Source organism: Carcharhinus amblyrhynchos, chromosome 1 (genome assembly GCF_965287045.1).
Source record: "Carcharhinus amblyrhynchos chromosome 1, sCarAmb.v2.hapA, whole genome shotgun sequence".
Lineage (NCBI taxonomy): Eukaryota > Metazoa > Chordata > Chondrichthyes > Carcharhiniformes > Carcharhinidae > Carcharhinus > Carcharhinus amblyrhynchos.
In genome coordinates this window covers 67,172,034-67,199,726 of record NC_137324.1, presented here as the reverse complement: position 1 = coordinate 67,199,726, position 27,693 = coordinate 67,172,034, and the positions used below count along the sequence as shown (strand labels likewise).

Here is a 27,693-nt window from a genome sequence, read left to right as displayed (position 1 = left end):
TGGAAGGGGCAGTGATGTAGGGTCACCAGTGGTGACCAGCGATTTGAGCTAGCCAGCGAATTGAGCTAGCCAGCAATTTGTGAGGCCGGCATTGCAGGGCTACTGCGCATGCGCCAATCTCGAAGCTGACAGATCAGCACATGTGCAATGGCCCTGCTCAGTGCTATGCTGCCAGCTTTGCCAGCAGGAATAGGCCCCGCCCACTGAATTTTCATGTGATTCACACGAATGAACTCTGCTGTGCGCAGCAGAGTGTGGGAAATTCATTTTGAAACTCCCGCTGAAAAAAAACAAGCAGGATTTACTCCAGTTTTTACACAAATTCGACACTTAGAATTCTGGGGGGCAATCGCCCCTGAGGTGCTTTTATAGATTCTACTACTAGGTCAATGTAATAATTGAAAACCATATCCATTTGAAGATGTATAACAGAAAAGAAAATGTTGCTTTTATGTTGAGGAAGAAATTCAAAACATGTAACTGTTCTAAAACAGTTATAATATTTAACAATACTAATGTTATGATTTTATTAAAGAAAGCGTACAATGTTTCCTTTGTTTCAGTTGGTACCAAGAATCCTAAAGTACAACTTTGTGATCTTAAATCTGGATCCTGCACCCACATTCTGCAAGGTAATAAACGGAAACATAAACCTTATAAAAAGACAAAGCTAGTTTGCAAATATTTGAATTGGAGTGAATGAAAAGTAGAACTATTGGCAATAGAATAGTGAACGTAGAACAGAACAGTACAGTACAGCACAGTACAGACCCTTCGACCCTCGATATTGTGCCGAGCTTTGTCTGAAACCAAGATCAAGCTATCCCACTCCCTATCCTGGTGTGCTCCATGTCCCTATGCAATAACCACTTGAAAGTTCCTAAAGTGTCTGACTCCACTGTCACAGCAGGCAGTCCATTCCACACCCCAACCACTCTGAGTAAAGAACCTATCTCGGACATCCCTCCTATATCTCCCACCATGAACCTTTATAGTTATGCCCCCTAGTAACAGCTACATCCACCCGAGGAAATAGCCTCTGAATGTCCACTCTATCCCCTTATCATCTTATAAACCTTAATTAAGTCGCCTGTCATTCTCCTTCGCTCTAAAGAGAAAAGCCCTAGCTCCCTCAACCTTTCCTCATAAGACTTGCCCTCCAAACCAGGCAGCATCTGTCTGTCATTGCACTCTGTCCAATGCTTCCACATCCTTCTTGTAGTGAGGTGACCAGAACGGAACACAATATTCCAAATGTGGTCTCAAAGGTCCTGTACAGTTGCAGCATTACCCCATGGCTCTTAAACTCAAACCCCCTAAATAGTGTGTGTGGTTTCAATCCAGATTATCTGCAGTACACACCAAGAACAATAAAATCGTATAAGATTAAACATTATGTTAAATGCTTGCAATTATGTACTATTGACTTCAGGGCAGGACCATTTAACTGTATGAATCTGCTGCTGAAACAGTTGCATTGAAAATTGAAACACTACCCTTTATAATATTTGGTTTCTGTAAGAGAGCAGATGCTCAATGTCACAACCTGAAAAGTAAACATATTACAAGCTTTCAATGCAACAAGGGAAGTAGCATAAAATGATTCCAACAGTTGAAGGTCATGTTTCCATTTATATCAAGTCTATTTAAGCTATTAGAAACTTTTTTAAAAAATGTGAAGTTTAAGTAGATACTCTAGTGACTTTCTGCTATATGCTGGAATTGTAGAAGTGGCTGATGGTAAAATTGGTCAAAGATATAGTAGTTTTTTTTATTTTTACTTCATCCTCCTCCAGGCCACAGAGGAGAAGTATTATCAGTGAAATGGTCACCACGCCATGAACACATCCTGGTAACAGCAAGGTAGTTTTTTTTTATTTCACATGTATTAAACATGTAAACATGACATTCTATCTTCCACCTTCTTCCTTCGGGAAAAAGATACAGAAGTGGAGGTCATGTACCAACCGACTTGAGAACAACTCCTTACCTGCTACTGTCAGACTTTTGAATGGATTTACTTTGCATTAAATTGATCTTTCTCTACACCCTAGCTGTGACTAACGCTACATTCTGTACTCTTTCATTTCCTTCTCAATGAACGGTACATTTTTACTGTATAGCGTGCAAGAAACAATACTTTTCACTATGTTAATATGTGTGACAATAATAAATCAAATCAAATAGTATTTTTTGATCTGACATACAAGTGCATTTCTGGCATTTTGTGGTAGAATCCTTAACGTTATCACAAATAAATTCTCAAATGCCATGAATCTCTTACCACTTCATCCAACACGTTTTTTCATTGTCTTCTGTCCTGAGGATATTGGGCAGAATTCCCCCCACGGCATATTTGTGGGTGCGGCCCATCGTTGGTCGGCGGTGGGATCTTCTGGTTCCAATGTAGTCAAGTGGATTTCCCTTTATTTGCATCCTCTGCTGTGGGATTGGCAGAGGGTGATCATTAGCAGAAGATGCTGCCAGTGGAAACAGCTGGAAAATCCTGCCCATTAAGTGCATTTTTGTGTGGAATAATGTAAAATGGGTGTTAAGGAATCAGCAACCTATTTTACATCTCTTCCGATTTATAGCTGCATCAAAGTCATAGAAAATAAAAATTGGGAGAGATTCCACTCGCTATCACTTGTTTTACACTGCTGCATAAAGTCAAAATTAGCCCTAATGTTTCATGTCAAGTGTCTTCTAATATCTTGTCCACTTAGCCATTATTCTTACGTGCTTCCTGATGATGAATGTAAGTCAATGTTTTGATTGTGAAGACGTCTAAGCCAAACACCATCCTGTCCCTATCTGACCTTCACAGCAATGTACTGTTTACTAGTTGAACTTTAGGAGGAAGAATCTGAACATTTGCAACATTCCCTTAAGCAAGGAAACTGAGGTCAACAATAATCATCTGCCTACCATCCTGGCTAATTTGGTTAACTCACCACAAACCAAGAATTGTACTGGGACATTCCTAGAAAGAAAAGATTAGCATTTATTTTGTATCTTACCTGACTTTTGGCTGTCCTGAAGCATTTCACAGCCAATAAAGCACTTTTGAAGTGAATGGTGGATTGTCAAATGTTGACCAAAGAATCTTTACTGGGAGACTATATAATAGTCATTGGATATGTTGAAAACTGAGTTTGAAAGATTTTTAGTCACAAAGCAATCAAATATGTGAAAGTAGGCTGGAAAAGTAGAGTTGAACTAAAAGCACAGCCATGATCTTATTGAATGGCAGAGCAAATTCAAGGGACTTTATGGGCCACTACTGTTCCTGTTTTGTTATGTCCTTTAACCTATGCTAGTTTGTGCTGTTGGCTGTTCATTGCAAATCTCTGAGCTTCGGGATGTGACAGTGTTCCTGTTAAAAAGATTCAGCCTCCTGCTACTTGACTTGTGACTATTATTAAACTGTGCCAATGTGGGGATAAACACAAGCCCTTGAGATGCTTGTAAAAAACATTACTTGAGGTATCTGCCGAAACAACAATATTGTCTCAGTTACCTTATAGTACTGCCTCTACAGTCATCTCTGGTACTAATAGCAGCATTATAAAATTGATGCACAATTAGATTATTAAGCCTACAGCATTTAGATTGGCATAATTGTTCAGTAGCTAAATGCACCATGTATTGTGACTTTGATCCCTGAAACATTACATTTATCTGCATAAGAACAATTTTCTGTACTTAGATCCTCCATAAGTGTTGCAAGTCTCTCTGAAGATAACAGATAGAAACATAGAAAATAGAAGACCATTTGGCCATCCGCACCTGCTTTGCCATTCATTATGATCATGTCTCATCATCAATGCAATAGCCTGATCCCACCTCCCCTCCATATCTTCTGATCCCCTTTGCCCCAAGAGCTATTTCTAACTTTTCCTTGGAACATATAATGTTTGGGCTCAGCTGTTTCCTGTGGTAACTAATTCCACAGGCTTACCACTCTGGGTGAAGAAATTTCTCCTCAGTCCTATATGGTTTTTCCTTTATCCTTAGACTGTGACTCCTAATTCTGGAGTTCCCCATTATCCTTTTCACTCCTGTTAGAATTTTATAGGGATCTATAAGACCCTCCCTCATTCTTCTGAACTCCAGCGAATATCCTAACTGACCCAATCTTTCCTCATACATCAGTACTGCCATCCCAGGAATCAGCCTGGTAAATCTTCACTGTACTCCCTCCAGAGCAAGAATATCCTTCCTTGGATAAGGAGACCAAAACTGCACACCCATGGCTTCACCAAGGCCCTGTACAAATGGAACAAAACATCCTTGCTCCTGTTCCTGAATCTTCTCACGATGAAGGCCAACGTACCACTTGCCTTCTTTACTGCCTGCTACACCTGCATGAGGGTAATTCTCATCTTCATCGTGGATATTACATGGTGGTGTCTATCACCTGTCCATTATAGATCTGCAATTGTGACCCTACTATGCCAGTTTACTGTCTAGGCGGTGAAGATGAAAATTTCTCAATCATCTTTTTAATCATTACTTTCTCATATAGCTGTGTGTTGTTAGCAAATATCTGTTCAATATCATTCCTAAATATTCTGAGTATGAGGGATCCTAGAACAGATTCATTTTTTTCCCAAATAGAGCATTGCCAGTTCTCAGCACTTTCATCTCCCTTCTATTGTTGAGGTAATTCTCATTCATCACTTCAATTCACTATCCATTCATGAACTTTAACCTTTTCTAATAATCATTAATGACTTTGTCAAATTCCATTTCAAATCCAACTGCATGTACTGATTTATCCTCATCTTTTGGTTTACTGTTCATAATCTTGGTGTTATATCTGACCCCAAGCTTCCTAGCGCACCTGCACACCATCACCAAGGTCACTTCTTTCAACCTCACTGGAGCATCACCCAACCTCATCCTTGCCTCAGCCTACGTGTTGCTGAAACCCTCATCCTTGCCTTTGTTACATTTCAACTTGAGTATTCCTGTCCTGGTTGCCGTGTTCTATTTTCTGCAATCATTCAAAGTTCTGCTGCTCGTAAACTTACTTCCATCAAGTTCCACTCATCCATCTCATGGCGCTCGCTGATATTGAAAGTAGGGGGATCAGGCTATATTAGTGCATGAGTCACAAAAGACAAGTATACGGGTACAGCAAAATATGAACAACAGGTTAAGCAAACATTTCATGCTGCTACGATTCACTGACAACACATGGCATTTTTCACTAACAGCATGCTATGTCAGTCTAAAAGGTACTCTCCCCACGCAAATGAGCAACGTTGTGTGAGAACTTTACTGCTGGTGTGATGCCAGGTAAACACAGTAAGAAGTCTCACAACACCAGGTTAAAGTCCAGCAGGTTTATTTGGTAGCAAACGCCACTAGCTTTCAGAGCTCTGCTTCTTTGTCAGGTGAGTGGGAAGTTCTGATCACAGACGGGGCATTATAAAGGCACACACTCAGTTCATAAAATACTGATTAGAATGTGAGTCTTTACAGCTAATCAAGTCTTAAAGGTGCAGATAATGTGAATGGAGCTAGCATTAAGCATAGGTTAAAGGGATGTGCAGTAAGTGAGATTTTGCAAGCCCTGCCAAGTCATGGGGGTCACAGATAGTGTGACATGAACCCAAGATCCCGGTTGAGGCTGTCCTCATGTGTGGAACTTGGCTATCAGTCTCTGCTCAGCGACTCTGTGCTGTCGTGTGTTGTGAAGGCCGTCTTGGAAAATGCTTACTCAAAGATCAGAGGCCAAATGCCTGTGATTGCTGAAGTGTTCGCCAATGGGAAGAGAACAGTCCTGCCTGGTGATTGTCGAGCGGTGGTCATTCATCCGTTGTCATAGCATCTGCTTGGTCTCCCCAACGTACCTTGTCTCAGGACATCCTTTCTTGCAGCGTATCAGGTAGATGAGGTTGGGTGAGTTGCAAGAGTATGTACCATGTACCTGGTGGATGGTGTTCTCACGTGAGATGATAGCATCTGTGTCGATGATCCGGCATTTTTTTGCAGAGGTTGATGTGGCAGGGTTGTGTGGTGTCGTGATCGCTGTTCTCCTGAAGGCTGGGTAGTTTGTTGCAGACAATGGTCTGTTTGAGGTTGTGCGGTTGTTTGAAGGCAAGAAGTGGGGGTGTGGGGATGGCCTTGGCAAGATGCTCCTCTTCATCAATGACATGTTGAATACTCCAGAGAAGATGTCGTAGCTTCTCCTCTCCGGGGAAGTACTGGACGACAAAGGGTATTCTGTCCCCCATGTCCTGTGTTTGGCTCCTGAGGAGGTCGGTCCGGTTTTTCGCTGTGGCGCGTCGGAACTGTCGATCGATGAGTCGAGCGCCATATCGTGTTCTTATGAGGGCATCTTTCAGCGTCTGAAGGTGTCTGTTGCGATCCTCCTCATCCGAGCAGATGCTGTGTATACGGAGGGCTTGTCCATAGGGGATAGCTTCTTTAACGTGTTTAGGGTGGAAGCTGGAGAAGTGGAGCATCGTGAGGTTGTTTGGAGACAATACACATCTCTAACCTATGCTTTATGCTATCTCTACTCACATTGTCTGCACCTTTAAGACTTGATTAGCTGTAAAGACTTGCACTCTAATCAGTATTCTGTAAACTGTGTGTCTTTATATGCCCTGTCTGTGATCAGAACTCCCCACTCACCGGACAAAGGAGCAGTGCTCCAAAAGCTTGTGGTGTTTGCTACCAAATAAACCTGTTGGACTTTAACCTGGTGTTGTGAGACTTCTTATTGTGTTACCCCAGTCCAATGCCGGCATCTCTACATCGTGATGCCGATATGCACCTATACGTCCCAATAATTGGCTGATCGAATCAAACAGCATATTCTCTCAGCTTTTCATAACCATACTCAACCACCCCAAGAACAGTAGGTACCTACTCTGCTTCTAAAATATTTTTTTGTTCACTTTTCTTCTTAGTGCCGATAGCAAAGTTAGGATCTGGGATGTACGAAAAGCTTCTGGGAGTTTAATTTTGCTTGATCAGCACAATGGTGAAAATGCTAAATCATCTTCAGAGGCAGGTAATAAACTTGTTAAAAAAAAATTTTGCTTGTGAGACATTGTTCATTTTCCTGCAAGCCCTTTCTCGATGACCATTTCCCTGCCTCCAATCACGGGTCTGACCTGGAGAGCAAACATAATTACATCTTAAGGGACTGAATGGCCCACTCCTGTTCGTATATTTTGAAGTAGTTCAAATATAATTAGTTTACTGGGAAGAATTCCATAGTAAACCCTATTTATTTTTCAAGTTGCTTTATTCCGTATTTGAACTTAGTCTTATTTATCAATTCAATCACATGAGGTATCAAAGCAGAGTCCAGTCATATCCTGTCACATGTCCGCACACACGCACACTGTCTCTGACCGTGTCGGCTCTGGATATTTTTTGTGATATGACTATTCCTATTTTTTTTAACCTCCTAGTAGGTTGAACCCGGTTGCAGCAATCTCGCTGCTCCTCCAGTTGGGATCAGCTAATTAGTTAAGGATCAAATATGTGACTTCCTTAGTCAAACAAGAAAAAGTGACTGTAAATGCTAGAAATCCAAAGTAAAGATGGTCAATTCTGGAAATATACTGTAAACCCATCAGAATCTAAAATGTGGTTAATGATTCAGGTGCTGACACTCAGCAAAGCTTACTCTTCAAGAAGTAACACTGAGGTTAAGGAATACCATAATTTCTATTATCAGACATTTGTGAAATATCAATAAACATGAACTGGATCCTGTTTGTTTCTTCTTTGACAGCAAATACTGCTCATAATGGACATGTCAATGGTCTATGCTTTACAAGTGATGGACTCCACCTTTTAACTATTGGCACAGATGATCGCATGAGACTCTGGAACAGTTCCACAGGACACAATACGCTGGTACTTATCTGCTTTCCACACATATAATAATTCTAATAATTATAATAATAAGCATAATACATTAATTGAAATTTACTTGTGTTCTAGGGAAATGCTGTTGGTTGTTTAGTAAAGAACACAATTAACTGCTGTCTTATATATTTAAGAATAATTGTTTACAAATTATCAATAAAGTGACAAGTAAACCACAATTTATTGGTTACAGAAAATGCTGGAAATGCTCAGCAAATCAGTCAGTATCTGAAAGAAAAAAAGACAGTTGTGATGTTTTGATGTGTACTGTTCATCAAAACTGATGGATGAAGAGGCATTTAAATAAGACTGGAAAATATGAAGTGAAAAATGATCAGGAAATCACAGAATGTAGAGCAGTCTTGTCCAACCTGTGACCCCCAAAGCCTCTATCTGGCCCATATGCCTGTGTGTGTGTCTCTGTGCAGCTGTCTTTGTCTGTCAGGTTGTCTGTCTCTGAGTGCTGTGTGTGAGAGAGCAGGACCCCTGGGACTTGCAGCGAGCCAGAAAAACACACCATGGGCAGAATTTTACGGCCTCACTCCAGTGAGGCTGGAAATTCCCACCTGAGGCAAATTTGTTGTCTGCCCCTCAAGTGCTCCAATTCCATGGTGGACGGGGTGGTAGAATTCCGGCACATACCTTTCTCCTGCTATCCTCAATGCAGATTGGGAAAGGAGGAAATCCCAGGCTGAAAGGCAACCCATTTCTGACCTTTCGGTGGATTGGTCATAGTAAAATTGCTAGATGGATTAGCCATGTTGAGTGTGGGATTGCAGGGATAGGGTGGAGGGAAGGCGGCCTGAAGAAGATACTCTGACAGAGTCGATGCAGACTCGATGGGCTGAATGGCCTCCTTCTGCTCTGTACGGATTCTATGATCCATACTGCTGTATGAATTCTGCCAAGGCTAGCATGCAGTGTTCACCAACAGAGGTAAATGCAAAGTGATAGTTAAACACAGCTCCTCAGTGGAGGCCTGGTCCCCACCCTTTCCTTGTGACCGTGAGGCCTAGCCTGTCTCTCTGTACTCTTTGTAGTCCATGTGGTGTAGGAACTCTCAGTGATGTTCGGGAGGGAGTGCCAGGATTTTGACCCATCGACAGTTAAGGAACAGTGATATATTTCCAAATCATGATGGTGTGTGGTTTGGAAGGGAACTTCCTCTGTCATGTTATGTTAATTTACCAACATTCTCTTAATGCGATTCTGACTTAAAGTTCATGGACCTGAAATGTTAATCTTCTGTTTCTCCTCGACTGACAAGTCTTGGCCAAGTTTGTGTGTCCTGCATATTCTGTTTTCATTTCATTTTTCCAACATCTACATTGATTTTTTTTTATTTGTCTGTTCACCCGTAAATTCACTGGTATTCACCAGTAAACTCTGTGGCTTAGTCTAATTCAGAACAATGAAAGTAGACAAACTCTTTTCAAAAAAAAACTGAAAGGGTCAAAAACTAAGAAGTAATTACAATAGTTTGACGCTTACAGGTAAATTACGGAAGAGTGTGCAATGAAAGTCGAAAAGGTCTCAAGTTTACAGTGTCCAGTGGCTGCAGCCCAGATTTTGCCTTTGTTCCTGTTAATAGTTGTATTGCCATGTACGACATCCACTCCGGACAACTGCTAACTGAGCTCAGGGGACATTACACTTATGTAAATTGCTGCACATTCCAGCCTGACTTCCAAGTAAGTAAACTACTTAGTCTGTACTTTGTTTGCAACAGATTAAAGATCTCCAGCTAATTGCTGAAATTAAACTGCCAGTTAGACAGTAGCAGAGATATTTAACATAATTCTAGAAATCTTTAACTTAAGTCTTCACATTTTTTCCATAATATGAAGATTTTGTTTCCAATCCATTAGAGATTATTGAGACTCTCTTCCTGTTCCTTCATCCCTATTTCCACTTAACTGTTGATCACCCAACTTCCCCTCCTGACTTCAATGATTGCCAAAAGTGTGAATGGTTTTCTCTCTCTGAAGGTGTTGTATCTCCTTCCCCTAAATCTGCTGTTGTTCTGCCCCCCCCACCCCCAACAAACCAATCCTTGACCCCCATCGTCCTTACAAGCTGCCATCCAATCTCTGACCTCCCTTTTCTCGCCAAATTTGTTGAATGCATTGTTGTTTCCCAAATCCACTTCTGTCCTTTTTGTGGAATTCCACATTTGAATCCTTCCAGTCAGGATTCCACCCCTGCCACAACACCGAATCGGCCCTTTAAAAAGTCACAGGTAATATCCTACCCGACTGTAACAAAGTTAAAACTATCTCTCCTCATCCTTCGCAATCTGTCTACAGTCTTTGACACAGTTGACCCACATCATCCTCCTTCAACACTTCTGCACCATTATCTAGCTGGCTGGTGCTGCTTTCATCTTATCTAATCATAGTTAAAGCTTCACTAGAAAAGCTTCCCTCCTTGCACCTTTAGCTCTGGTGACCACCTCGTTTCCACTTGGTGCCTCTTGACGACGTCATCCAAAAGCACGTTGTTTTTATGTATGCTGGCTCTATCTCTCCATTATGTCGCTCAACTGTTGCTAAATTATCGGACTACTTATCTGACCATCCAATTGTGGATGAACAGAGATTTCCGCCAAATAAGTATTGGAAAACTGACGCCATTATTTTTGGTATCAACTCCATTCCCCAGTTGCAACTCCATTCCTCCCACTGCAAGAGTAAGCTAACCCAGTCCATTTGCAATCTTTGTACTACCCCTAAATTAGGTTTCAACCACCTATTTCCAGTTCTGTAATATAGCCCAACTTCACCCCTGTTTCAGCTCCATGTACTAGGACATAGAACATTACAGCACAGTACAGGCCCTTCGGCCCTTGATGTTGCGCTTACATGTGAAACCAAACTGAAGTCCATTTAACCTACACTATTCCAATATTATCCGTATGTTTACCCAATGACCATTTAAATGCCCTTAATGTTGGCGAGTCCACTACTGTTGCAGGCAGGGCATTCCATGCCCTTACTACCCTGAGTAAAGAACCTATCTCTGACATCTGTCCTATATCTATCACCCCTCAATTTAAAGCTATGTTGCCTCATGCTAGCCATCTTCATCCGAGGAAAAAGGCTCTCATAGTCTCAACTGAAATCATCATTCATACCATAGAACTTGACTATCCCATCATGCTCCTGGCTGGTCTCCCAAATTCTACCATCAACTTGAGGTCATCCAAAAGTCCACTGTGCATGTCTTGGACCAAGTTCTGCTCTCCACCATTCTTGTGCTTGCTGACTTAAACTGGCAGCCATTTTTTAAAAACTTATTTAAGGGATGTGAGCATTGCTAGCTAAGCCAGCATTTATTCCTTAACTGCCTCCATTTCATAGGACACTTACGACATTGCTGTGGGTCTGGAGTCACATGTGGGCCAGACCAGGTAAGGAGCACAGATTTCCTCCACTAAAGGACATTAATCAACCAGATGGGTTTTTACAGCAGTTGGCAATAGTTTTATGGTCATTATTAGACTTTTAATTACAGATTTTTTTTGATTGAATTCAAATTTCATCATCTGCTGTAGTAGGATTTGAACCCAGGTCCCCAGATCTTGCCCTAGGTCTTTGGATTACTTGTCAATACCCTTATGCCACTGCCTCCCCATTCAGGCAGTGTCTTGATTTTAACATTCTTATCCATTCATGACCTTGCCCCTTCCTTTCTCCAATCTCCTCCAACCCCATAACCCTCATGGATATCTATGCTCATATAATCCTGGACTGTTGAGCATCCGCCATTGGTAGCCATGCTTTCAGCTGCCAAGACCCCAAGCTAATGCCTGCTCTTCAGCTTTCTACCTTGATTTCTTTTTTAATGACACTGCTTAAAACACACCCCTTTGACCAAATATTTCCTGATATGGCTCAGTGTCGTTCTGTTTAATGATGCCCCTGTAAGCTTCCTTTCAGCATGTTAATGGCGCTGTATCAATAGAAGTTGTGAAAATTCCAGTTATTTTGTGCATGGAGCAAAGATGATGAAATAAGAACTTTGAATTAAAGTTGCTCCTCAGTTTGTTTTTATTCCTATAAAAATGCCTTCTGTTAAAGAGAAATTGGGAACTTTATCACTTATTGAAAGCATGCTGTATTAAGCACTGGTCTGCCAACATATACAGAAATGTGTTTTAAATATAATTTTGTCTTTGCAGGAGCTTTATAGTGGTGGCAGTGATGTTAACATTTTAGCGTGGATTCCAGATCTCGGTCGAACAGGTGTGGAAAATGAACCTAAGGGGGTAAGAGAAAATTATTTGGTGTATTATACTTCTATAAAATGTAACTGTTGCTCTCTTTATATAGCATTGTAATATCTCTACCATGGTCCCACAAGAACAAGCTTTCAGTAATCACATCAGCGGTCTCCCTCTTTTAGAATCAAAATAAATTCCATTATGGTAGTCTTTCCCAAAGTATGTTCTGCTTCAAATATTTACTCAATTTTCTCAAAATATGCAATTCTCTCTGTCAGCTATTCCATGCTTTAAATAAAGAAATTTCTCTCTTAAGCCTCTATGTGACAATTCTGAATTGGAGAGTCATCACTGACTCCTCAACTGAATAAAATCAACATCATAAGATTAAAAAATATCTGGAAAATCTATTCCAGGTTCCCAATGGAAATAGTCCCACTACCTCAAATTTCCTCAGGACTATAGTTTTATTTCTTTCTGTCACTGGTAACATTACTTTTAGAAGGGCAAAAAGACATCATGCAGTGGAGTTAGAAGGGCAAAAAGGATATTAATGGAAAAAAATGAGTGCTGCCCTAAGGGGAGGATGCTAAATTGGGGGAAGGCTAGCTACAGCTGGATTAGGCAGGAACTTATGGATGCTGATTGGGAGAGGTTGTTTGAGGGTAAGTCCACATTCGGCATGTGAGAGTCTTTCAAGGTAAAACTGAAAAGCTTGCAGGAAAGACATGTACCTGTTAAGAGGAAGGACGGGAAGGGTAGGATTAGAGAGCCGTGGATTACTAAGGATGTTGAGGACTTGGTCAGGAAGAAACGAGAGGCGTATGTTAGGTCTAAGCAACTGGGAACGCAGAGAGCATTGGAGGAATACAGAGAGTAGGAGGGAGCACAAACAGGGAGTTAGAAGGGCAAAAAGGGGGCATGAAATGGCTTTGGCAGACAGGATTAAGGTAAATCCAAAGGTATTTTAAGCCTACGTCAAGAACAAAAGGGTGGTTAGAGGAAAAATCGGTCCTCTCGGGGACAGACGAGGGGAACTGTGCTTAGAGTCCGAGGGAATGGGGGAGATCCTGAATGAATACTTTGCGTCAGTATTCACGAAGGAGAGGGGCTTGATGTCCGGTACTGTCTTGGAGGGAGCTGTAGACCAGTTGAAGGAACAATCCATTACGAGGGAGGAAGTGTTAGGGCTTTTAGGTAGCATTAAAACTGATAAATCTCCGGGACCTGATGGCATTTATCCTAGGCTGCTTAGGGAGGCAAGAGATGAAATTGCTGGGCCTCTGACGCAAATCTTTGTCTCTTCTTTGGACACAGGTGAGGTCCCAGAGGACTGGAGGATAGCGAACGTGGTACCGTTGTTTAAAAAAGGTAGTAGAGATAACCCTGGTAATTATAGGCTGGTGAGTTTGATGTCAGTGGTAGGGAATTTGTTGGAGAGGATTCTGAGGGATAGGATGTATACGCATTTAGAGCGTTGCAATCTGATTAGGGATATTCAGCATGGCTTTGTTAAGGGGAGATCGTGCCTTACAAATCTGGCAGAATTTTTTGAGGAGGTGACAAAAACAGTCGACAAAGGACGAGCCGTTGATGTTATCTATATGAATTTCATTTAAGGCGTTTGACAAAGTCCCTCGTGGTAGGTTGGTTCAAAAGGTTAAGGCTCATGGAATACAAGGACAGGTATCTAGATGGATTGATAACTGGCTTGGTAATAGGAGACAGTAGTAGTGGAAGGGTCTTTTTCTAGCTGGAGGTCTGTCACTAGTGGTGTGCGTCAGGGCTCAGTACTGGGACCTCTTAATAAGAACATAAGAAATAGGAGCAGGAGTCGGTCGTATAGTCCTTCGAGCCTGCCCCGCCATTCAATAAGATCATGGCTGATCTGAAGTGGCTCAGTTCCACTTTCCCGCTTTCTCCCCATAACCCTTAATCCCCTTGCCTACCAAAAACCTATCTACCCACGCCTTAAGTATATTTAGCGAGGTAGCCTCCACCACTTCAACGGGCAGAAATTCACCACCCTTTGAGTGAAGAAGTTCCTCCTCAACTCTGTTCTAAACTGCAGCCCCCCCCCCCCCCCCCCCCAATCTTGAGGCTGTGCCCTCTAGTCCTGCTGTCCTTTCTGAGTGGGAAGAACCTCTCCACCTCTACCCTATCCATCCCTTTCATCATCTTATACGTCCCAATAAGATCTTCTATTTGTAATACACATAAATGACTTGGAAGAGGGAGTACGTGGTGTGATCAGCAAGTTTGCAGATGACACGAAGGTGGCTGGACTGGCAGACAGTGAGGAGCAGTGTCAGGCAATTAAGCAGGATATAGATAGGCTGGTATATTGGGCAGATAAATGGCAGATGGAATTTAATCCTGATAAATGTGAGGTGATGCATTTTGGGAGAAATAATGTAGGGGGGCAGTTTTATGATAAAAGGTAGACCTATTAAGAGTATAGAAATGCAGAGGGACCTGGGGGTGCAAGTGCACAAGTCTTTGAAGGTGACATTACAGGTGGAGAATGTTGCGAAGAAAGCTTATGGTATGCTAGCCTTTATAGGAAGGGGTATAGAGTACAAGAGCTGGCGTCTAATGTTGCAGTTGTATAGAACATTGGTTAGACCGCACTAGTACTGCGTCCTGTTCTGGTTGCCTTACTACCGGAAGGACGTGGAGACCCTGGAGAGAGTGCAGAGGAGGTTTACCAGGATGTTGCCTGGTATGGAAGGACTGGATTATGAGGAAAGATTGGGCAAATTGGGGTTGTTTTCCTTAGAAAGACTGAGAATGAGGGGAGGTCTAATAGAGGTGTATAAAATTATGAAGGGTATAGATAGAATAAACAATGGTAAGCTTTTTCCTAGATTGGAAACAGATATTACAAGGGGCCACGGGCTTAGGGTGAGGGGAGCAAGGTATAATTTGGATGATAGAGGGAGGTTTTTCACAGAGGGTTGTGGGGATATGGAATGCACTGCCAAGTAAGGTGGTGGAGACAGGCACGCTGGAGTTGTTTAAGGCACATGAGCGAATAGATATGGAGGGATATAGGAGACTGTTTTAAATAAGGATCAAGAGCCTTGGGATGTCCCTGGGAATCAATTGATTCCCATGGACCTTCCATAGGAATTTTTCTGGCTCACTTGTTTTACTTTTGAGCTTCTGGGGATTCCCTTGTGTGTTTGCATAAGATGTGCATGTTATTGATGTTTTTCTCTTTTAATCCACAGGTGCTTCGGTCCGCCTTGTTGTCCAACAAAGGGCATACACGCGATGGGTTGTGCAAGGGCTGCTCTTGAATGTTTCGAGAGTAGCCTAGTGCTTCACGTCGTTAGTGTACGCTTAAACTGGACCAGCTGATGGGCAACACGACAGCTCGGTGACTATCACTGTTTGCTGTGCAGATACGTGGATTTGGGCCAGTGTCTGTGGGAGTTTGCGCATTCTCCCCGTGCTTGCGTGGGTTTTCTCCAGGTGCTCTGGTTTCCTCCCACACCCCAAAGATGTGCTCTTGGGCTGATTGGTGTAACAAATTGTCCCTAAGTTAGTCTCCCCTCAATCTGGTTTCCAATGTGGAGTGCCATAAGCGTGGACAAGGGTCATGTGTGGAAGAGGGGACTCACAATGTTGAAATGGCGGCGTGGGCTCATTAGGCCGTTCTTTGTTCTAAAAGAGGTCACGCAGTGACGTTGGCAGGGCAAAGGGAGGTCACGCAATGGCGTTGGCAGGGCAAAGGGAGGTCACGCAGTGGCGTTGGCAGACAGGATTGGAGAATTCTAAGACATTTTATTCATGTTAGGAGCAAAAGAGTTGTCAGAGGAAAAAAAATTGGACCTCTCAGGGACAAAGGAGGGGAATTATGCTTGGAACCCAAGGGAATAGGGGAGATCCTAAATGAATACTTTGCATCAGTATTCACAAAGGAGAGGGACGTATTGATTGGGAGTGTCTCAGAGGGAGGTGTTAACCCATTAGAGAGAATCTCCATTACAAGTGAGGAAGTGTTAGGTTTTTTAGGGAACATTTAAAACTGACAAATCCCCAGGGCGTGATGGCATTTATCCTCGACTCTCAGGGAGACAAGAGATGAAATTGCTGGGTCTCTGACAGAAATCGTCTGACAGAGGTCCCTGAGGATTGGAGGAGAGCGAATGTGGTACCGTTATTTAAGAAGGGTAGCAGGGATAACCCGGGTAATTATAGGTGGTGAGCTTGACGTCTGTGGTAGGGAAGTTGTTGGAGAGGATTCTTAGAGATAGGATGTGTGCGCTTAGAACGGAACAATCTTATTAGTGATAGACGGCATGGCTTTGTAAGAGGGAGGTCGTGCCTTACAAATTTGGAGTTTTTTGAGGAGGTGACAAAAACAGTCGACAAAGGAAGGGCCGTGGATGTTGCCTATATGGATTTCAGTAAGGCGTTTGACAAAGTCCCTCATGGTAGATTGGTTAAGAAGGTTAAGGCTCGTGGGGATATAAGGAGAGGTGGTTAGATGGGTAGAGAATTGGCTTGGCCACAGGAGACAGAGGGTACCGGTGGAAGGGTCTTTTTCCGGCTGGAGATCTGTGACCAGTGGTGTTCTGCAGGGTCTGTACTGGGACCGCTATTATTTGTGATATATATAAATGATCTGGAAGAAGATGTAACTGTTGTTATCAGCAAGTTTGCGGTTGACACAAAGATGGCTGGACTTACGGACAGCTGTGAACATTGTCGAACAATACAGCAGGATGTAGATAGGCTTGAAAATTGGGCGGAGAAATGGCAGATGGAATTTAATCCAGATAATGCGAGGTGATGCATTTTGGAAGAACTAATTTAGGGGGGAGCTATACGATAAATGGTAGGGCAATCAAGAGTATAGAAACACAGAGGGACCTAGGTGTGCAAGTCCACAAATTCCTGAAGGTGGCAGCACAGGTGGAGAAGGTGGTGAAGAAGGCATATGGTATGCTTGCCTTTATAGGACGGGGTATAGAGTATAAAAGCTGGAGTCTGATGTTGCAGCTGTATAGAACGCTGGTTAGGTCACATTTGGAGTACTGCGTCCAATTCTGGTCACCACACTACCAGAAGGACGTGGAGGCTTTCGAGAGAGTGCAGAGAAGGTTTACCAGGATGTTGCCTGGTATGGAGGGTGTTAGTTGTGAGGAGAGATTGGGTAGACTGGAGTTGTTCTCCCTGGAAAGGCGGAGAATGGGGGGAGACCTAATAGCGGTGTACTAAATTATGAAGGGTATAGATAGGATGAATAGTGGGAAGCTTTTTCCCAGGTCGGAGGTGACGATCACAAGGGGTCACAGGCTCAAAGTGAGAGGGGCGAGGTATAACTCCGATATCAGAGGGACATTTTTTTACGCAGAGGGTGGTGGGGGCCTGGAATACACCGCCAAGTAGGGTGGTGGAGGCAGATACGCTGGCATCGTTTAAGAATTACCTGGATAGTCACATGAGCAGCCTGGGGATGGAGGGATACAAATGAATGGTCTAGTTGACCAATGAGCGGCACAGGCTTGGAGGGCTGAAGGGCCTGTTTCCTGTGCTGTACTGTTCTCTATTCTTTGTTCTTTGTATACGTTCTCTTTGGTTTTAATGTCCTTTCTATACGAATATACAAAATATAAATAAAAGTATGTTAACCAGTCCCTCCAGCCTGCTCCACCATTCAATAATATGGCTGATTCTGCATTCCCGTCTATCCTGGTTAACCTGAGCTTCTTGGTAGGCAAGGAAATCAATCTACCTTCATCTTAAAAATATTCAGTGACTCTGCCTCCGCCACCATCTGAGGCAGGGTTCCAAAATCATGCAGCCTCTTAGAGAAAAAAAAATCTCCTCATTGCTGCCCTAATTTTGGAACAGTGTGTGTGAGAGGGTGGAGGACGTAGACACACACTCCCATTAGTAGGAGAGACTCGGAAACAAGAGCACAGCCTTGAATAAAAGACAAACATTTAGAACTGAAATGCGGAGGGATTTCTTCAACCAGAGGGTGGTGAATCTATGGAATTCATTGGCACAGAAGGCTGACTGTCATTGAGTGTATTTAAGACCGAGATAGATAAGTTCTTGATTGGTTCAAAGGTTATAGGGAAAAAGGTGGGAGAATGGGGTTGAGAAATGTATCAGGCATGATTAAATGGTGGAGAGGGACCTCGGGGTCCTTGTGCATGAGTCGCAAAAACCCAGCTTGCAGGTGCAGCAGGTGGTCAGGAAGGCAAATGGGATGCTGGCCTTCATAGCGAGGAGGATTGAATATAAAAGTAGGGAGGTCTTGCTGCAGCTGTATAGGGCATTGGTGAGGCCGCAGCTGGAGTACTGTGTGCAGTTTTGGGCGCCGCACCTGCGCAAGGATATTTTGGCCCTGGAGGGAGTGCAGAGGAGGTTTACTAGGCTGATACCGGAGTTGAGGGGATTGAGCTATGAGGAGAGGCTGAATAAACTAGGCTTGTACTCGTTAGAGTTTAGAAGAATGAGGGGAGATCTCATTGAGACGTATAAGATGATGAATGGGATGGATAGGATAGAGGTGGAGAGACTCTTCCCGCTCAAAAAAGACAGTAGGACTAGGGGGCACAGCCTCAAGATAAAGGGGAGGCGGTTTAGAACGGAGTTGAGGAGGAACTTCTTCACTCAAAGGGTGGTGAATCTCTGGAATTCTCTGCCCGTTGAAGTGGTGGAGGCTGCCTCGCTAAATATTTTTAAGAAGCGGGTTGATGGGTTCTTGATAAGAGAGGGGATTAAGGGTTATGGGGAGAGGGCGGGAAAGTGGAACTGAGCCACAACAGATCAGCCATGATCTTATTGAATGGCGGGGCAGGCTCGAAGGGCTAGATGGCCTACTCCTGCTCCTATTTCTTATGTTCTTATGTTCTTATGTTCTTAAGCACATAATCATAGAGGTTTACAGCATGGAAACAGGCCCTTTAGCCCAACTTGTCCATGCTGCCCTTTTATTTTAAAACCCCTAAGCTAGTCCCAATTGCCCACATTTGGCCCATATCCCTCTATACCCATCGTACCCATGTAACTATCTCAAGGCTTTTTAAAAGATAAGATTGTACCCACCTCTTTTACTACACCTGGCAGCTTGTTCCAGACACTCACCACCGTCTGTGTGAAAAAACTGCCCCCTAGACACTTTTGTATCTTTCCCCTCTCACCTTAAACGTATGCACTCTTTTAGACTCCCCTACCTTTGAGAAAAGATATTGACTATCTACCTTTTCTGTGCCCCTCATTATTTTATAGATCGCTGTAAGGTCACTCCTCAGATTCCTACACTCCAGAAAAAAAAGCCCCAGTCTATTCAGCCTCCTTATAACTCAATCCATCAAGTCCTGGTAGCATCCTAATAAATCTTTTCTGCACTCTTTCTAGTTTAATAATATCCTTTCTATAATAGGGTGATCAGAATTGCACAGTAATTCCAAGTGTGGCTTTACCAGTGTCTTGTACAACTTCAATAAGATGTCCCATGTCCTGTTCTGATCGATGAAACCAAGCATACCGAATGCTGCCTTCACCCTCTATCCACCTGTGACTCCACTTTCAAGGAGCTATGAACATGTACCCCTAGATCTCTTTATTCTGTAATTTTCCCCAACGCCCTACCATTAACTGATTAAGTCCTGCCCTGGTTCAATCTACCAAAATGCATTATCTCGCATTTGTCTAAATTAAACTCTATTTGCCTGTTGTAATTGGAGATAACTTTCTTCACTGTCCACGATGCCACCAACCTTGGTGTCATCTGCAAACTTACTAACCATGCCCACTATATTCTTGTCCAATTCATTAATATAAATGACAAATAATAGTGGGTCCAGCACTGATCCCCTATAGTCTTATTCTTTCCCATCCCCTCAGAGATACCCACTCTCTTTCCCCCACCTTCACACGCACACTTGCTCACTCTCACCCTCACACACTCGCTCACCCCCTCTTATACTCACTCTTCCCCACCCTCCCTCACAAGCACTCTCTCTCTCTCTCTCATTCTCTCCCATCCCTTCACACAACACTAACTCACTCTCCCCACCCCCCTCACACACACACTCACCCCCTCTCTCTCTCACTCACACACACACACACACACACACACACACACACACACATACATACATACATACACATTCTCCTATCTCCCCCTCATACACTCATTCACTCTTCCCAACCTCCCTCACTTACTCTTTCCTAGCCATCCACCTATAGCAATTTCTTTTTCCAGGCTCACCAAAATTCACTTTCCCAGGGCCCGCCAAAGCCTCTCCCTTGCGGGCGCTGATTCCAACCTGCTTTCCATGGATCCCGGACTCCAAGACACCTTCCATGGGGCCCAAACTCCAACCCACTCTCTATGGCTTCTGGACTAGATATACATGGCTGCTTGGACTCCATCCACACCATTGATTCCCTTCCCTTAGCTGACAACTTTCAGCACAATAATCAATGCTGCTCCTTCAATCAAATACTGTTTCACCTCCCTCATTTCCTGCTGATATGCTTACTAGTCCACCTATGAGAAGCAAAAGCCGAAAAGAACTGGTCCATGATTGGTGGAGCAACTCCAAGAATAATCTGTTAAAGCTCACTTAACTGAACGGTGTTTTGAAAACTGGTGCCTAAAGGGGCTTTGCAAGCCACATCTGGTCCACAGGTTGTACTTTGGACAAGGCTGAAATGTAATAGTAATAATTTAATGCATTATGGAGATGTTTAACTTTCAGATGAGATATTAAATCAAGAGCCTTTCAGTCCCTTCATGTCCCATCATGTATCATTAAAGCTACCGAGGTGTATTGGAACAAATCTTTCATTCATTCTGCAACCAAAACACTGCTACATTTGGGATATTATCATACCTAGCTGCTTAAATAGTTTAAAATCTCACTACACTTCAACATAATTTGTTGGCTTTGAAATGCATTGAGAAGCCCTGAGGATATGAAAGGTAATATACAATTGCATGCTTGTTCTTTTATTTTAAGTTGGAACAAATTAATGGTTAATTCACATTAAGAACGAAACTATAAGTAGTTCATATAAATATATTTCCATTTTTGTAGCCAATTTATTTTTTATTCATTTACGACGGGAAATGGGTGTTGCTGACTAGGCCAGCATTTATTGCCCATCCCTAGTTTTTAATTCATTCGTGGGATGTGGGCGTCGCTGGCTGACGAGCATTTATTGCCTATCTCTAATTGTGTGAGGGCGGTTGAAAGTCAACCACATTACTGTAGCTCTGAAGTCACATGCAGGCCAGACCAGTAAAGATGGCAGATTTCCTTTCTGAAAAGACAATAGTGAATTAGATGGGTTTTTCCAGCAATGGTTTCACAATCATCAGTAGATTCTTAATTCCACGCTTTAGTTTATTGAATTTAAATTCCACAAAGTGCCGTGGTGAGATTTGAACCCAGAACCTGAGGTGACTTTCTGGATTAATATTCTAGCAATAACACCAATCAGTTTCCCTAGTTACCCTTGAGAGGATCGTGGTGAGCTGCCTTGTTGAACAGCTGTATCCCTGAGGTGTAGCTACAAACACACAGTGCTGTTAGGAAGGGTCTGGGAATATGACCCAACGACAGAGTGTTGGAGGAATACAGAGAGTAGGAGGGAGCTCAAACGGGGAGTTAGAAGGGCAAAAAGGGGGCATGAAATGGCTTTGGCAGACAGGATTAAGGTAAATCCAAAGGCATTTTACGCCTACGTCAGGAACAAAAGGGTGGTTAGAGGAAAAATCGGTCCTCTCCTTAAGGCGTTTGACAAAGTCCCTCGTGATAGGTTGGTTCAAAAGGTTAAGGCTCATGGAATACAAGGACAGGTATCTAGATGGATTGATAACTGGCTTGGTAATAGGAGACAGAGAGTAGTAATGCAAGGGTCTTTTTCTAGCTGGAAGTCTGTCACTAGTGCTGTGCCTCAGGGCTCAGTACTGGGACCTCTTCTATTTGTAATATACATAAATGACTTGGAAGAGGGAGTACGTGGTGTGATCAGCAAGTTTGCAGATGACACGAAGATGGTTGGACTGGCAGTCACTGAGGAGCAGTGTCAGGCAATACAGCAGGATATAGATAGGCTGGTATATTGGGCAGATAAATGGCAGATGGAATTTAATCCTGATAAATGTGAGGTGATGCATTTTGGGAGAAATAATGTAGGGGGGCAGTTTTATGATAAAGGGTAGACCTATTAAGAGTATAGAAATGCAGAGGGAGTGCACAAGTCTTTGAAGGTGGCATTTCAGGTGGAGAAGGTTGTGAAGAAAGCTGTTAGCCTTTATAGGGATGGGTATAGAGTATAAGAGCTGGAGCCTAATGTTGCAGCTGTACAGAAAGTTGGTTAGGCTGCATTTAGAGTACTGCGTCCAGTTCTGGTCACCTTACTACCGGAAGGACGTGGAGACCCTGGAGAGAGTGCAGAGGAGGTTTACCAGGATGTTGCCTGGTATGGAAGGATTGGGTTATGAGGAAAGATTGGGCAAATTGGGGCTGTTTTCCCTAGAAAGACAGAGACTGAGGGGAGATCTAATCGAGGTATATAAGATTATGAAGGGTATAGATAGAATAAACAGTGGTAAGCTTTTTCCTAGATTGGATACAATAATTACAAGGGGCCATGGGCTTAGGGTGGGGGGGGGCAAGGTATAATTCGGATGATAGAGGGAGGTTTTTCACACAGAGGGTTGTGGGGGTATGGAATGCTCTGCCAAACAAGGTGGTGAAGGCAGGCACGCTGGAGTTGTTTAAGAGATACTTAGGCACATGAGCGGGATGGAGATGGAGGGATATAGGACACTGTTTTAAATAAGGTTCAGGAGCCTTGGGACATCCCTGGGAATCACTTGATTCCTATGGACCTACCAACATATTTTCTGGCTCACTTGTTTTACTTTTGAGCTTCTGGGGATTCCCTTGAATGTTTGCATAAGGATGTGCATGGTATTGATGTTTTTCTCTTTTAATCCACAGGTGCTTCGGTCCGCCTTGTTGTCCAACAAGGGGCGTACACGCGATGGGTCGTATTAGGGCTGCTGTTGGATGTTTCGAGAGTAGCCTAGTGCTTCACGTCGTTAGTGTATGCTTAAACTGGACCAGATGCTGTGCAACACGACAGCTCGGTGACTATCACTGTTTGCTGTGCAGATACGTGGATTTGGGCCAGTGTCTGTGGGAGTTTGCGCATTCTCCCCGTGCTTGCGTGGGTTTTCTCCAGGTGCTCTGGTTTCCTCCCACACCCCAAAGATGTGCTCTTGGGCTGATTGGTGTAACAAATTGTCCCTAAGTTAGTCTCCCCTCAATCTGGTTTCCATTGTGGAATGCCATAAGCATAGACAAGGGTCATGGGTGGAGAGGGGACTCACAATCTTGAAATGGCGGCGCGGGCTCGTTGGACTGAAGGGCCTGTTTCCCGTGCTGTGTTGTTCTTTGTTCTTTGACAGTAAAGAGACAGCAAAAAATTTCCAAGTCAGGATGGTGAATGATGCGGAGGGGGCTGAGATAGGTCATCCACTTGACACTTCTGGCTTAAGATTGTTGCAGATGCTTCGGCTTTATCTCTTGCACAAATGTGCTCGTCTTCTCCATCATCGAACATTTGTGGAGCCGCCACCTCCAGTGACTTGTTTAATTGTCCGCCACCATTCATATTCCAAATATTAAGATAATTTTCTTAATTCCAAACTAAGTTGACCGAGTCATGTGATATTACATTACTGGGAGAAGCTAGGCTTATAGCAGAAACGGTTACATTTTCATTTTAAAAAAGTAGTTATTGGAGAGGGCTGGTTAAAGTCAACAATCTAAAATCAGCTCTCTCTCGCTACAAAATCCCTCTGGAAGCTCCAAGGCTGTTAACCTAAGTCACAGCAAGAATGTTTGGATTAAGTCTATTAGAGAAATATTGCTTCATTGGAACTGACTAATGATAAGTTAGCAGTTAGCAGCTTCGGCTTTATCTCTTGCACAAATGTGCTCGTCTTCTCCATCATCGAACATTTGTGGAGCCGCCACCTCCAGTGACTTGTTTAATTGTCCGCCACCATTCATAGCTGGATGTAGCAGGACTGCAGAGCTTAAATATTATCCATTGGAATCGTTCAATTCTATTATTTGCTGTTTAGGCTCTTTGGTAAGCAAATCGTCCTGTGCTGTAGCTTCACCTATTTCACCCCTCATTTTTTGGTACGCTTGGTGTTGCTCCTGGCATTCCCCCACTGCACTCTATTCAGGTGCTGGATCAGAAGCTCCAAGGTATATTTGAAGCCAGATTATACCCCAAAGACTTTTCTATTTTAGCATGAATGTGAGGAAAGGGTGCTTTATCCCAGGAGTGAGTCCATTGACAAATTAGGGATCCAGCAAAACAAGCTTTATTTATAACAGTTTAAGTGTAATTCGAAAATGAAATCATTCAACTCAACCAATGGATTTTCTTTGAACGTGAAAAGAAACAGTTCTTAACTGCTAACTTATCATTAGTCAGTTCCAATGAAGCAATATTTCTCTAATAGACTTAATCCAAACATTCTTGCTGTGACTTAGGTTAACAGCCTTGGAGCTTCCAGAGGGATTTTGTAGCGAGAGAGAGCTGATTTTAGATTGTTGACTTTAACCAGCCCTCTCCAATAACTACTTTTTTAAAATGAAAATGTAACCGTTTCTGCTATAAGCCTAGCTTCTCCCAGTAATGTAATATCACATGACTCGGTCAACTTAGTTTGGAATTAAGAAAATTATCTTAATATTTGGAATTATCTTAAATAAACAGAGATGCATTAACTATAAAGTAACATATTCCTCGCAAAAATGAGTCATTATCCTGCTCTCTCAGCATTTGCTGCATTTCTGCCAAACAAACCAACTCCCCTGCAGAAAAACACTTGATCTTAAAGCAGTCCCCTAAACATAAAATATATTAATAGCACAGTATTGTCACATCTTTGAACCAGATTTGATCCCGTGGCTTGGTGTTAAAGGTAGAGTGGGGGATATGCCAGGCCCATGAGATTACAGACTGTGGTTGGAATATCAATGTCAGCACTTAATGCTTGTTTCTAGTTGTCCTGAGATTACTATAGTGTTGTGCTTATTAAATAAGGAAGGAAATAGCCAAAAGGTCAGTGTAAAATATCATTTTTATTAAGAGACTTTGAGGTCAGTTTTGGCAAGATTTTCATGTTGCCTTTCATGCTTTCTAAGTTGAGGCAGTCACTACACCAGTGTAACCTGAACAAATGTTTTGCTTCTGGGATAGAATTCCCATGAAGAATATTCTCCCCTGAACCATGACAATTCTTTGTCAAACATGGTGTTTGTACTTGCATTGTGACTTCACAGCATATGTGTTTGCAGTTCAAGTAAGGCACACACTATAAAACAAAGTTTAATTTATTTTAGGCTAATTTGCAAATGTACATATTTTCTCTATCAATTTCGAACAAATCTGCAAATATTTTTAAAATGTTTCTTCTGTCTAAAGTTGCAGGATTCATGTCCAGTGTTTATGTTTTAAAAGCCAGTTAGATAATTGTTTTTGTCATCTTGATGTATGATGATGTTCTTAACTGCTAATGCTAATTGTCAGTAGCAGACCCTGCAAGAAGCTATCTGGTATGCCACAGGTTTATGCTGTTTACACAGGTAAAAATACATTTATATGTTTTATGTTTTATCAAGGCCCTGTGTTCCTTCACCTGCAGTTGAGTAAAACTTCTGCTATTGTTTCTCTTTGAACTAGTTGTCAGACTCATCCCTCAACATGGCTTCTGCATGATGTGCATGTGTAGTACTAAAGGTGTGCTGCCATGATGGAGGTGCCATTTTCCAACAATATGTTAAGTTGAGGATCTGTCTTTCCCCTTTGAGTGGAAGTAAAATACCCCTTAGCATATCTTTGAAGAAAAACAGATGAATTCTTCCCAGTGTACTGCTCAAACATATATTTAAAAAATGGTGTCAGATAGAGCTACTAGCTATTTGTTGAAAATTACCAACCTAGTTCCTTAAAAATGCGTTGTATTGCATGCCTTGGAAGGTTGTTGGTTTTGAGGTATGCAGTTTCTACGTGTATTTATGGAGTTTCTCTAAAATCAAGTAATTTCAGATTTTTGACTGACTACCTAGGTAAGAAGGAATTACTTTCCCACTCTCTCCTTATGCCCTTCTGGTAATTACACAAAGAGGTAAAATTGATGGTATCAGTACAAATATCTTTTGAGTTTAGCTGCATTATCTGAGAAAGATATTACACTTCTGTGAAGAAGAAGAAAGGGAGAAATGATTTTGTAGAATATCTCCAACCCATTAAAACTAAAACTATTACAGCTTACCATCATCTGAGGAAATCGCAATCAGCAAGAAACAAGTTAAAACTTCAGTAATAGTGAATGTGAATTAACATTTAAAAATGTTAATTAAATCATTTTTTACTGGGTAAATAGTGAATTTGAATTAATAAAACATGAATTTATACGATTGATTTTTTTTTTCTCTCTCTTTTTGTTTTGCAGTCTGAATCTGGAACTACTCAGAATCTCATCTTCCAGGATGAATGGAGCAGCAGTGATGATGAAACATGAAGTTCAGTTTCCTCTTTTGGAGCAAACTGCTCTGAATATGTGTACACGTCTGCAGAATAGTTCAAAATTGTTCAAATATCCAATGTTACTCTCCCTCAACTATTCAGCTAGAATTTACAGCTCGATTTCCAATGGCTTAGTGAGTAGATGCACCATCTTTTATATTACAACATCATCCAGACCCAGACAAATCAAATGACTGATCTGAAATAACTGACCTCAACCAGGGTAACTAGTACAGTGCTACAGTACATCCTTGTCTCTGACCTGGGGAAAAGGGACAAAAATCAGTCCTGGCTTCAACTATTAACTGTTATCCAGTTACCCCTACAAAAAGTGCTTTTGTTTGGATCAAAGTTGGATATTTTGCTGAAAGATACTGCCAAGGTTCATAACCAAAGACTGATCACTTGAAAGAATTACTGAAAAAGTGCCAGCCTTCATCGCAAAGCAGAGGGTTAAAATTGTCCTTAAGCAGCTCTGAAAATTTAAACATGAAAAACTGTAGAATATTTGGCATGTTGCATCGATTTATTTCCAATGTTTACCCTTTTGAGAACAGTTAATCTTTTGTAATTGAACAGATGACTTTGTCCAAAATAAAACTGGTTATTTCCAGGTTGAACAATTCTCAATATGAATTAATAATTATTTTTTCCTGACCCATTCATGTGCACACTTTCATGTATCTGACCTGCAATTTAAATACTGAAATTTATTTTACTTTGCACTCAATTTGCATCCAGGTGATGTTTAGAGTCACATGGCATTGATGGATAAACCTGAGTATCAAATTGCAGGCTACTGTATTTTGCAATTGTACAGTATTGTACACCTGATTGCTAGTTAGCTTGGTTCCTTCCATTTTTTAAGATTACAGTCCACTGCAGCTGTCTCAAGATTTTTCTAAGTGTTTGTAATAAAGGCTTGTATTTTTGTTAAGTTTAATATGTAAGGACTGAAAAAATTAAAGTATTTG

General features: G+C 42.2%; 1 protein-coding gene across 2 annotated transcripts in view; it reads left to right on the top strand.

Annotated features, from left to right (window-relative positions):
• The window catches only part of ercc8 (excision repair cross-complementation group 8), a 55,004-nt gene extending 28,170 nt beyond the window's left edge, over nucleotides 1-26,834 (top strand). For both annotated transcript variants that reach the window (XM_080186363.1, XM_080186357.1), the window contains 7 exons: nucleotides 564-632; nucleotides 1,797-1,863; nucleotides 6,927-7,030; nucleotides 7,763-7,887; nucleotides 9,393-9,590; nucleotides 12,080-12,166; nucleotides 26,646-26,834. In XM_080186363.1, the coding sequence (XP_080042489.1) occupies nucleotides 564-632; nucleotides 1,797-1,863; nucleotides 6,927-7,030; nucleotides 7,763-7,887; nucleotides 9,393-9,590; nucleotides 12,080-12,166; nucleotides 26,646-26,714 (719 nt within the window). In that variant the 3' untranslated portion in view covers nucleotides 26,715-26,834. The remainder of the gene's footprint in view (nucleotides 1-563; nucleotides 633-1,796; nucleotides 1,864-6,926; nucleotides 7,031-7,762; nucleotides 7,888-9,392; nucleotides 9,591-12,079; nucleotides 12,167-26,645) is intronic.
• Nucleotides 26,835-27,693: the final 859 nt, after the last annotated feature.